This window comes from Marmota monax, unplaced genomic scaffold (assembly GCF_021218885.2).
Source record: "Marmota monax isolate L192 unplaced genomic scaffold, Marmota_monax_Labrador192_F-V1.1 WCK01_AAM20220418_F8-fsc00387, whole genome shotgun sequence".
NCBI lineage: Eukaryota > Metazoa > Chordata > Mammalia > Rodentia > Sciuridae > Marmota > Marmota monax.
The window spans coordinates 681749-694509 of NW_026692199.1; the positions used below are offsets into that span (position 1 = coordinate 681749).

General features: G+C 48.6%; 1 protein-coding gene across 1 annotated transcript; it reads left to right on the forward strand.

The window, feature by feature from the left end:
• The first annotated feature begins 2790 nt into the window (after positions 1 to 2790).
• Positions 2791 to 12545, forward strand: LOC124080451 (PRAME family member 12-like). The gene is made up of 5 exons (XM_046426361.1): positions 2791 to 3077; positions 3456 to 3801; positions 3892 to 4037; positions 4837 to 5237; positions 12292 to 12545. Exons 1-5 carry the CDS (start codon positions 2791 to 2793, stop codon positions 12543 to 12545), a joined length of 1434 nt encoding a protein of 477 aa, XP_046282317.1.
• The last annotated feature ends 216 nt before the right edge of the window (positions 12546 to 12761 follow it).

Sequence of the window (12761 nt, forward strand, 5' to 3'; positions counted from 1 at the left end):
CTGTGGGGCCTTGTATAATTTTAGTCAGATTGCCAGACACTTCTCCTCTATTTGGGAGTGATTTCCATGCAGGGATACAAATGTTATTAATCTGTTCATATACTTCAGGGGGGTATCCTGTTTGTTGATTAGCAAACCTGCCTTGTCCCAAAAGCATATCCTTATCCCAGGCAGGGCGTCCCGCTGCATGATTTTGGGCAGCTTGCTCTACTGCACCCTCTAACATAAATTCTCTCCAATCCAAGTATTTCCCTGGGGAAACACAAGCGCAGACTAGACTAGCCCAATCTGAGGGAGTCATGCAAAATCTAGTAAGCCCCTCCACCTGAGTAAGGGTGAAAGCGGCATCTATGCCATAAGTGCGGACGGATTCATCCAAGGTTTTAATTATCTTAAAGTCTAAAGGCTCATGATACCTTCCCCTGTTATTGTCCTGAAACACCGGGTACGCAAGTCCCATATCTGTATTGACTGTCCTCCAAACTTGCGTATGAAAAGATCTCCCGGAACTTTGGCCCTCCCCCACATACGGGGGTGGGGCAACAGGCATCATATCTTCTTCTAAACTTTCAACCTCCTCCTCCTCAGAATTCTGTTGACCAATATTAGATCCCTCCCCCTTTTTACAGTAGGCTTGCGTGCCTTGTGTCTCCTTTTTCTTCTTTTTCATTTTTATCTTACGTAGTTGTTGTAACAATATATCAAAGTCCTCAGAACCCTCTGAGCCGCTTGTGTCCTCAGGTGTTTTTAATGCGGTCAAGTCTGGATAGAGCCTTCTCCTATTTTTATTTTCAGGCTCTTTTGTCTTTTCACTACTCTTACTCTTAATACTCTCTGCCACTTCGCTATGTGACCCTTCAGATCTTTCCTCATGTAGTTGTTCAAGAACGGCCTGACCCTCACTCACAGCTTCTTGGCATTTAATATCGGTTATACATCCTCTAACTAACTTCCAAAGTGGTATAACGCCACCCTGCAAGGTACCTTGCTCATGAGCGAAATCCAGATCCTTTCCTAATTTGTCCCAGCTGGGAATCGTAAGACTCCCTGAAAAGGCAAACCAAGGAGCCACTGTATCAGCTTCCCTCAAAAACATTTGCAAAGTTCTCTGCTTTACCTTAAGTCCTTTTGAACGTAGCAACCCATCCAGGGCCAACAAAATTGGGCTTGAAGAAGCAACGCCCATAATGTTTTTAAAGCTATAAAGAAAGTGAAAGTACAGAAACCCCGCTCTCTTTTTACTTACAGAGGAGTGTCCCGCTATTTGCTTGCAGATTCCCACTTACCTGGGAACTTACCGGTGCACCACCCTGACTGCTGAAAGTTCTGGATCCTGGGTTCGAGGAATATTCGGTTCCCCGTGTGGGCCACCAATTGTCGCGACCCCTCACCGGCAAGGGAAAACACGACACAGGATTCTTCTTTCAGCAGTTTATTCAGGCCTTGTTTCATGTATCATCTTCTAGCACCCGCCCCGCACACACTCAAGCACAGCCTAATAAAGCTCCCCGCATCCCAATCCCAAGCCGCCACGTGGACCTTTCTCATAGGGTGGTAAGGGACTGCGCGCCAACTCTCCATATAAGGAGTTGTTTATCACAGGCCACAGTGGAAGCCAGCGCCATCTTCTAATGGCGGCCACGGTTTATTAGTACGGCTCACCACAGAGACCCTGAGATTACAGGCTTGTGCACGCACGCCCCACACCTTTTCTTTTTCTAAATTGTTGATTTTCTAAAGTTTATGTGGAGAATATAATTTATTTATCCATTTATTTATTTGGGTTTATGGTGATTGAACCAGGGCCTTGTGCATGTGAGGCAAGCACTCTATCAACAGAGGTATGTCCCCAGCCCAACATTTAATAATTTTTACCTGCTGCTGAGGATCAAGCCCAGTGCCTCACATGTCCTAGGAAAGTGCTCTTCCACTGAGCTCCAGGCAAAGCCAATTTAAAATTACCTAACCAAGGAAGTGGATTGCAATCCTATTTCATTCTAATTGATTGGAATTCTATTTTCTGATAATATAAATATTTATTTTGCGTGCCCTTAAAATTATACTGTTTTGCTGGGCGTGGTGGCACACACCTGTAATCCCTACACCTCCAGAGTTTGAGGAGGCCAGAGAATTAGAGTTCAAAGCCAACCACAGCAGCAAGAGGTGCTAAACAAATCAGTGAGATCTAGTCTCCAACTAAAATACAAAATATGGCTGGGGGCAGTGACTTACTGGTTGAGTGTCCTGAATTTAATCGCCAATATCGCCTCATCCCCAAAATTATACTTTGAGGTTTATGTAGTTTTGTAATTTTATAATTTGTTTGAACAAATAAACAAAAAGCTTCAAACTATCTCATGCAACAGTTCACAGACTCTCTTCTGATCTGTTTGTTCTCTTGAATTCCCCCCTAAGGGGGCAGAATCTCACATGTGTAACAGATATCCACGAGACAATGTTGCAATTTCCAAGTGTTTTATAATATGGGCACATGCTTTATAAGTGCCCATTTAATTTTTTTAAATTAAAAATAACATCACCCATGTGAGGGCAACTCCATTCTGAGCCACTGTATATTATTGAAACTGAGGAGCCTACTGCATTAAGTCACATGACACTCAAATTCACAATGTATAAGGACAAAATAATAATCAAAGGCTTTCCCCAATTAAGGTTGGGGTGAGTTTTTGGACTCCCCACTACCCCCTTCCCAGTGGCTGGCAATGGATGGGATAGTGGCCTTTTCTCTGGACCATTTTCCAGGATCCTTCTTCTTTCAGACTCCCCAGGATGAGCATCCAGTCCCCACCCATGCTGCTGGAGCTGGCAGGGTGCAGCCTGCTGAGCAACAAGTGCAGGGCCATCCTGGATCTGGAGGACCTGCCCATAGAGCTCATCCTACCACTCTTTGTGGAGGCCTTCAGCAGGGGACACACTCTGGTCCTGAAGAAAATGGTGCAGAGATGGCCCTTCACCTGCCTGCCCCTGGGGGCCCTGATGAGGAAGCCACAACTGGAGATGCTCCGAGTGGCACTAGATGGGCTGGACATGCTGCTTGCCCAGCAGGATAGCCAGAGGTGAGGGGGACCCAGGTGGCCTGGAAGGGAGCACCCTCCATTCCAGGGAAGGGATGGGTATAGGCAGGGAGAGTGGGTGGTGAAGTGTGCTTCACAGGCTTCCTGTGCTGCCAGCAAGGAGGGGTGGAGAACCCGTGGCCCTGCTGAGCCCCATCTGGGAAAGGCTTCCAGATATGGAGGTGCTTGTGGTAGCTGTGCTGACCCCTGAATGAGGCTGTACCTACCGCTGCCTCAGTCTGTACAAGTGGGGCCACCAGGCTGGATTTGAGGGAAGTGGATGGAGTAAAGTGAGACAGAAGGAAGAGGTGGAGCAGGGAGCAGCAGCTGAGAGGTGAAGGAAGGGACCTGAGGGCTGAGACACTGCTGTGGTCCCTTCAGGAGGTGGAAACTTCAGGTCCTGGATTTGAGGAGGGTTCCACGGAACTTCTGGAGGACATGGTCTGGAGCCACGGTCGATGCCTGCTCACCAGAGGACATTAAGAAGAATCGAACATTGAAACTTGGTCCAGCAATGGCAGCTAAGATGCCCTTGAAGATATTCATAGACTTGTGCCTCACAGAAGGGCCCCTGGATGAATTCCTGACTCTCTTGTTCCTATGGGTCACACAGAGAAGGGACAGGCTGCACCTGTGTTGCAATAGGCTGAAGATCCTTGCAAAACCCACCAGCCACACCAGGAACGTCCTGAGACTGTTGCAGCTGGACTCTGTCCAGAAATTGGAAGTGCACTGCACCTGAGTGCCCTCGACCTTGGCTGCATATGCTCCTTTCTTGGGCCAGATGAGGAACCTGAGGAAGCTGCTTGTCTCCCAGGTCCACATGCCTGCCCACACCTATTCACAGGAGAAGGAGTGGCTGCTATCCCAGCTCACCTGGAAGTTCCTCAGGATGGACTACCTGTGGAAGTTCTGTGTGGATGCTGTCCTCTTCCTCAAGGGCCACCTGGAGCATGTGCTGAGGTGAGTAAGGGGGGTGAGCATCCTCTGCAGACCAGTATCAGTAAATATGAAAGGGGACCTACTGTGTGCCAGCCACTGACACTCTAATGGTGAACAAGGCACTGGAAGGTAAATAACCCATCATCTGTTCCTGTTGTATCCTGAAGCTCCATCTCCTAACCTGTGTTAGAGCAACGGGCTAAACCAGGGTTTATGGTCTGGGAAGTGACATCATGCTGGAAAGCCAGCTGATGCTGACAGGAGCTAGTGAGGTTCCTTCCCTGGGAGCCCTGTCCAGCAACAGGGGTACAAAGCAGGGTAAAGGTGAGGACTTTGAAGGAGGAAAGCCCCCACACCTGTACCTGTTCAACAAGGAAGCTCTGTGTCCTCCCTCTGGGAGCAGAGGAGCCCACTTCTAATGCCTTCCTGGGAAAGGCAGGTCTGAGCTCCAGGTGATTACTCAGGGGTTGTGAGTGAAGAGCAGGGAGTAAGACCTTGCTGTTGGGACAGGGAGTGAGCCTGGCAGGGGTTAACCCCAGTGTACTTTGACACATCTTTCCTGGATTTGCCTTTGGTACATGACTCTTCCTGACTTCCTGAGGCTAGATATGTGGCTTTCTGCTTGACATTGAGGGTGACATTCATAGAGATGGAGGACCCACCTGGTCACACAAGTAGTGGTGAAAGTTTCAGGTTGAAATGGGGTGACCTGAATGAGCAGATTCTACAAAATGTCAACCATGTTCAGATGGTCACAGTGACCTTGGGTTTGGGCCAATTCATTTTCTCCCTCAGAACTAACTTCCTGGTTCCTCCTTAGGCACCTGAAGACCCCCCTGGAGGCCCTCTCAATAACCAACTGCCTGCTCTCAGATTCTGACTGGAATTATCTCTCCCAATGCCCAAACACCAGCCAGCTAAGACACCTGGATCTGAGATACATCAAACTCACCAATTTCAGTCCGGTGCCCCTCCAAATTCTTCTGGAGACAGTTGCAGCCACCCTGAACAGGTTGGACTTGGAAGCCTGTGAGATCATGGACTCCCAGCTCCAAGCCATCCTGCCTGCCCTGAGCCACTGCTCTAAGCTCAGGACCTTGTGTTTTTTCCGGAATCACATCTCCATGTCGGTCCTCAGGGACCTGCTCTGTCACACTGCCGGGCTGAGCCAGTTGAGCAGAGAGCTATACCCTGCTCCTCTGGAGAGCTATGATGCCCAGGGTGCCATCCACCAAGAGAGATGTTCCCAACTCTGTGCTGAGCTCACAGCACTATTGAAGGACTTTAGGCAGCCAAATATCCTTATTTTCTATACTGTGCCCTGTCCTCAATGTAGCCATATGTTCATCTACAACCAAGGCCTCAATCACTGTTTCTGTCCAACAGCTGCCTATTGGGGTGTGTATAAAAATATGACCTCTAAGTAATTGGATGTATAACCAGGATGTAGAGGGATCATGAAGGAAACTCAGAGCCCAGCTCTTCACACACTGCCTGAAGTGTGGATGGGGCAGGGAATCAGATGCTGGGGGCTACATTGGAAGGAAGCCCCTGGAGATTGGACCTTCTGTTTAGAGCCATATGTGTCTGTATAGAGTCATTACAAGGGGCCTGGATTTTTAGAATGCGATTTAGGCTTCATGCACATATGAAGAAACTATTTTGTTTCATGGATAATCCATAAATAAATAGTATGAAATGAATGGAATCTCAAGATTAGTCCTCTGACATCTTCCATGATGGTTTTACCCAGTTTTCTGATTTTGACACTGGAATTCCCCAGGGGCTGATGGAGAAATACCACCAAGTACTTGTTGATCAATGAGGTTTATTCCCAGAAACTCAAAGCATCAAACTGAAATCAGGTCATTATCTGTGGCTACACTGTGGCATAATCCATGTAGGGGAACAGAGGAGGCCTGGAGAACTCTAAGTGGACAGTAAAATTTCAAAAAACCCTTCTTAGGTGACCTCAGTGCCACCCAGACATTCAAGGTACACCCATCCTTGTGGGTCTCCACATAGACCTAGAAACTTGGCATCTTGGTCTTTGGATGCAATGAGAATAAAATAGGGTCTCTGGGCCTCACAAAACCTTGCCTGTCATCCTGCTACCAAGTCTTTCCTGAAATAATGTAGTCATGGCCAATGAAACCATCCAAATTAGCTTTCATCAAAATAGTAGAATTATATAGGTAGATAACACTTCTGAATGTGTCTAAAATAACTGAATAAATTACCACCTTCTGGTGGGGGAGAAGGCTGCTCATAACTGGCAAATCTTCCCCTAACACTTCCCAGCTCTCTCTACCCAGGGACACAAGGTTTTCAATCAGCAGATGATGAGAGGATGAGTAAGGATGAGGTGGCTATGGGCAAATGGGTGGCCCTGCCTGTGCTGCCTGGTTTTAGAACAAGATTCCCTAAATGACAACTCCTGCTGAGGACTCAGGCTGGTGGGGTTATGCAGTGACCTTAGCCTTAGCTTCCCATCCAAAGAGGAGAAGGAGGTCCACCCAAACTTCTTTTGAGTTATCCTAAAGGTGCCTGTGTACGTGTTCTAAGTTGGGCCTGAAGGCTTCTCCATACACAGTGAACTAGAACCCAGTTGGATCTATAAGCAGACTGCAGCTCACTCTTGGAACAGGTAGCAGAGTCCAGGTTCTACACAGCCAGCCCATCTGTCCCCCACACAGTGATCTGTGTGCTTCACCCCCTTTATGACACTTCCTTTCCTCTGGTTCTATGTCTAAATTGCATGTGTGGTGGGTGGGGTGCGGAGTTCTGAACAGCATTCATTCTGCTTTGCTGCTGGATTCTAGGATCAAAAAAAGGCAAGGAAATCTGCAATATGAGATATGTCATCACTGGTTGTTTTAAGGGCTTTCATGACCATAAAGGGACTTGAAGATATTCTGGTGTGTCCAGACTCCTTGAATTGTATAAGTACTGTGAGCTGCATGTGTCCCCACACAGCCCTGGGAATAAAGCACCCAGACTGCTCTTTGAGCTCCTCATCTTTTGACTCTAGGTTCATCTGTGCTGTGAGACAGCCCACAACTGTAGGATGTCATGACAAACAGGACCATGTCTGTAAGGTCACAATTGGCCATGTCAGAAGAGGACTGGGTTCCACTCCCTGGAGTGCTACTGAAAGGTGCACATTCTTTTGTGCATCTGCATCAAAAGAGTCTAGATCCCCTTCTGGAACACTGGCCAATTTCACCTGTACAATCTAGGAACCCAGAACCCATGCTTTTCTACAGAAATGAGTGAACTTCATAAAAATTAACTGAGGACCTGAGGACATAGCTCAGTGGTAGAGCACTTGCCTAGCATGTGGAAGGGCCTGAGTTCCATCCCCAGAACCAGAAAAGTATGTGAACAAATAAATGAATAAGTAAATCCAATATGGATGTGACTGGGGGGGGGGAGTTTTAATTTGAAGAAAATTGTCTATCTGAGAGGAGAACCAGAGCCCATATGAACACAATGATATGCATTCTTTAATTTGTATTGATACTTTCTACATTTAATTGGTATGCACTGGCATGTAAAATTGATGTCCTTAAAGATTCTTTTCAAAAAAAAAAAAATATCTGGGATGAGGGTGAAGGGAAAGCAAGGAATGAAAGATAGATGAGCAATAAATGAAAGACAGAGACGTGGCAGAGATACACATGAGTTTATTTTTCAGACTTGACAAGTGAAGGCCATCTCTCTATAGGAGAGAGAGGCAGAACAGACTTGAGTTCTGGGACTTTTATGGGGGAAGCTCAGGAATCAGAGCTCAGTGGGCCCTAATGCAGGTGGTTAAGGATTTGGTTGGTATGAGGGAGTGATGAGCCTTTCTCAGTAACTCCCTTGGGCAGGAAAGTGAAATGTTTTCCTTAAAATGGCAGCTGTCATTTAAGATGGTCATCCAGGTGCTAAGCAAGAACCTTATAAGTACAAAAAAGAAAAGAATAAATTGGAAGAGAGTTGTTAGAGACACAGCAGAGACTCCCAAAACGTACCCGTGAGAACAGGGAGGGAGAAGCATTCTTTGCTTCCCCTGCAAGGTAAAGGGTGTTTGGGCGGATTGGCTCACAAGCAGGCTTGAGAAAAATAAGCATGCAGAGGGAAGGTCTGCTATTATCCTGTCATGATTAAGTGTGTTTGCAGTGCTTAAAATTAATCTAGAATTGTTTGCTGTGAATTAGTTAATCTAGAATTGTTTTCTGTGAATTGATTATGTCTATTGCAGTGCCTAGCATTAAGGATTGTCATTTTCTTGATTAAGAACATATAGAGGGCTGGGATTGTGGCTCAGCGGTAGAGCGCTCACCTAGCATGGGCGGGACACGGGTTCGATCCTCAGCACCATATAAAAATAAAGGCATGGTGTTGTGTCCATCTACATCTAAAAAATAAATGTTAAATAAAAGAACCTATAGTGTGAAATTGCATTGAGTAATTTGAGTGAATAAAGCACCAAAAGGGGCAGAAGCATGTGGACATGCTTTATTTCTCCCCTGGCCTCCATACATTGCAATTTTGTCTCCTTCTGACAGATGCTTTGAGAGGGGGCTTCTAAATCCCAAAGCTGAGGTTCTGGAAGTCACCTTTAAGGTGTATAATGAGAGAGGTGAGAAGGCCTGAAATCAGAGATAGCAGATGCTCGCTCAAAACATTTGTCCCTGGTGTCACTGGCCCATGGAATGGTCCCTCAGGACCACTCAGACCCTGTTTTAAATGTGGTCAGATGGGTCACTGGGTTCGTACATGTCCCAAGCCTCATAATTTCTGGATTTTTGTCCTAAATGTCATCAAGAGGGACACTGGGCTGTTCACATTTCCCAAGAACATGGGGGCCCCCCAGCCACCTGGCCCTTTGTGTTCCCCTTTCCAACTCTTAGAACTGGCTGCAGAGGATTGAAAAGATCCAGGTCCCCATCACCCAACCACTACTATCACTCCATGGAAACTCAGGGTAACACTGCATATGTCAGGTAGGCCTTCCTTCCTCCTAGACACCAGGGCTGCATATTCAGTCCTCAAGGTGTTCTGGGGGCCGACTACCAACCCTTACAGACACCTAGCCTTGTTTGTGCTTCTGGCTCTCTAATTTTTACTCATTCCTTTTTGTTCATTCCACAGTGTCCTGTTCCCCTTATGGGAAGGGACATCCTCACAAAGTTGGGGACTATGCTGTGCTTTTCCCCTAATAGATGCTTCCATTATGACTCACCTGCTGCTCCCCTGACCCTCACCCTTACCTTAGGACCATCCCCTATTCTGTTGGCCAGTGCCTTACCATGACCCGCTTCTGAGTTGGACATTTCCAGTCTTTCTATCACCTCACACCACGAGCCAATTCACATCTGTCTCAAAACCTCCTCCATTTTCTGCCCAATCACAACACCTGCTCTCCCTCTTTGCTGATGCTGTCCCTCTCTTTTCAGAGCAGACTTGACCCCAACAGCTTTTCTCACCCCTTTGACCCTGGACTGAGGGCCCAGGACAATGACCACACACCTTCTTCCATTCACCTAGGGCTCTTCTTCTTTATCCACACACCGGCTCCCATGGGGAAGTGACTCTACCCTTCTCCTCCCCTCCTCCTCACAAGTCTACCCCCTAGAGATGGAAGTGACAACTCTCCTCTTGAGACACAAAAGTTAATAGATCTTGGCCCAGCACCAAGATTCTTGACCTTCCCATCCCTTCTCCTTCGTAAGTTCACTCTGAGTCTTGGTTCACAGATGGCTCCTTCTTCTTTCAGGAGGGAATTCATCAGGCAGGGTAGGCAATAGTCTCTCTAGCCTCGGTTGTGTAAGAGCCTCCACTCTCAGTATTGGCAGGCTGAACTTGTTGCCCTCATCAGAGCCTTCACTTTGGCAAAGGGAGCCCCTCTCAATGTCTACTGTCCCTTGAATTACATTTAGACTGAACTAAAATCCTTCCTTGGCTCTTCTTCTGTCACAGGCCCTCCCAAAGAAGCCACTCAACATCTCCCCTTTGAGCTTCTATATGGACAGCCCACCTCCCTGCTCAGCTCACCACCCTCTGATTCTCCACTACCCCTTGCTCCTCATCTTTTATGGCCCCTTCTTGCATACACTAGGATCCTTCTTTTGCAATACAGGTATGTTGTTCTGGCAAAGCCAATTCTGCCTCTTCTCTTTCTCCCACTCTGTCTCCTGGTGACCTGGTTCTTTTACCACTCCCAAAAGCCCGCCGCCTCCTCTCAATTCTCTGCAAAATGGACTGGACTCTATCGGGTCATTCTTACTACTTGTTTGGTGGCCCACCTTAAGGGCATCCCATATCAAGTTCTTAACCCCCATTTAAAACAGTCCTCTCTTCCCCCTTATACAGTGAGACCCACAGGCCCTTTCAAGCTGCGTCTCTCCAAGGTTGAAACCCCAATCTTCCTTTTGTCTCTGAGGACCATGGGGACACTGCAGAACCATGAGTGCCATCCTTCCCTTTTTCATTTTTGCCCTCCTCATCTAAGTCGAGGGTAGGGACAGACTTCACCTGCCTGCCACTCTGACCGCCTCCTACTTCACTGATGGCAGACAGGAGGACCCCAAGAGAAACAGCTCACCAAAATGGGGGAGTCATCAGAGGTTTCTCTAAAAATGTTATGAACTATTTACCCTGGAAACTGTGTCTCCTATGACCAGGTGGCTATCTGATGGCAGCCATGGGGAGGAAGTTTCGGTGTCTTTTGTTCCCACCCTGCTCTCTCTTCCTGGTTTCTCTCCCTTTCTCTTCCTTTTGGAGGCATATTGGCTCCAGAGCCAGGTTGCTTGGGTTCAAATCTGGGCTCGCCATTTACTAGCTTTCCAACTTTGAGTAGTGACTTCACCTGTCTGAGCCCATTCCCCATCTGAAAAGTGGGGCCGATATCGAGGCCTTTCTATGGAGTTGTTGTAAGGATTAAATGAGTTCATCTAAGTCAGATGCTCAGAACAGAGCTTGGGTGAGTCCTATGGAGCGATCCTTGTGGGGATGGTGGTGTGGTGGTTATTATTAGCAAGCCCTTACTCAGCATGGGCTCTGTTGTTAACATTTTTCTAGACTGGAGGATTTGAGGCTTCTTCTTAAATTAGTCAAACACTCAAGTAAAATCCTACAGTCAACCCAATACAGAAAGAAGAGTGCAAGAGACCTCCTCTGGTCATATCAGGGGTGGGCTCAGGCCCCTTCCTTGGATGTTTGGATAGTGAAGCTTCTCAAAGTTGCCTCTGGCCACAACAGAATCCCCCAGTTATTAGAAAATGCAGAGTGGGCTGGCGCAGTGGTACTTCTCTGAAATCCCAGCGGCTCAGAAGTCTGAGGCAGGAGGACCAGGAGTTCAAAGCCAGCCTCAGTAATTTAGCAAGGCCCTGTCTCTCAGTAAAATGTAAACAAAAGGGCTGGGGATGTGCCTCAGTGACTAAGCACCTCAAGTTTCAATGCCCAGTACTAAAAAAAAAAAAAAAAAATACAGAGTAGCCCCCCCCCCCCGCCCCCGGGACCTCTGGATGGATCCCTGGGGAGCCTGCATCCAAGCACAATCTTCTGGTGACTCTTCAGCACATGGAAGCTTCACTCAAGTTCCAAGTACCAAGTACTCCATCTGGGGGTGTTGGCACATGCCTGTTGTCCCAGTGATTCGCTGAGGAGGCTGAGGCAGGAGAATCCCAAGTTCAAGGCCAGCCTGGGCAGCTTATGAAACCTGTAACTCAGTGGTGGATGACAATCTTGGGTTCAGTCCCCAGTACAAAAAAAAAAAAAAAAAGTACCAGATGCCACCAGAAGGCCCCCTTCAGCTGCCTCCTCTTCCTTCCCTCTCCTGTGTCGGGGTGGTGAGGCTTTACACAGTGGCAAGCCTTTCTTCCTGTCTGCCCTGAGGATGATGGAGAGGAGAGTGGCATCCAGTGGGGCGATGGCCCTGCAGCCTGGAGGGTCCTGCCACTGGGTGGGCCCTGTTCTTAGTCCCTGCACCTGCTGCCACCTCCTGCTCCCCTCCATGGCTGGCTGTGACTGGGTCTAGAGAGGTTCCCAGCCCTAAGTGGAGTGTAGGGCCCCCCATGCCACCCTAACTCCAAACCCAAACGGCGCCTAACCCTCTAGGAGCCCAGGGAAGAGCCCGTGTCCTGATTCTCCCTAAGATGGTGACTCTGAGATCTAGAGAAGTCCCAGTTCTGCTCCGGCCAGCTCCTGTCTCCTTGTGTCTGCGGTGGGGCGTGACTCCCGCTGGGCCGGGCTGAGGCTGACCCTCAGGCCACATGCCTCTCCACAGGCCTGGATGAAATCCAGTGCTCGCTGTCCCTGGAGAACTGCAGGGTGCCGCTGCGGCAGCTGTGGGAGGCCAGCTTCAGCGAGTGCAAGTTCAGCCTGTCGCTCACTGACCTGTTCATTATCATCTTCTCAGGCGTGGCGGTCTCCATCGCGGCCATCATCTCCAGCTTCTTCCTGGTCACCGTCGTGCAGTGCTTCCAGAGATGCGCCCCCAACAAGGACGCGGAGGACGAGGACGAGGACGAGGACGACTGAGCCCCCTGCTTGGGCGCGTCCCTTGGCAACACCCAGCTGGAGGAGCCTCTCAGAGAGGGAGGGGAAAGCGCCTAAGACAGGGAGGCAGTGGCCACCCTCCTTGAACAGAACAGAGCCTCCTCCGTGAAGGGGACTGGGGCGCCCGCTGGCCCCGCCCATCGCAGCGCCCAGAACCCGGGGGAGCTTGGGTGGGTCGCTCCTGAGCAGGGCCCACTC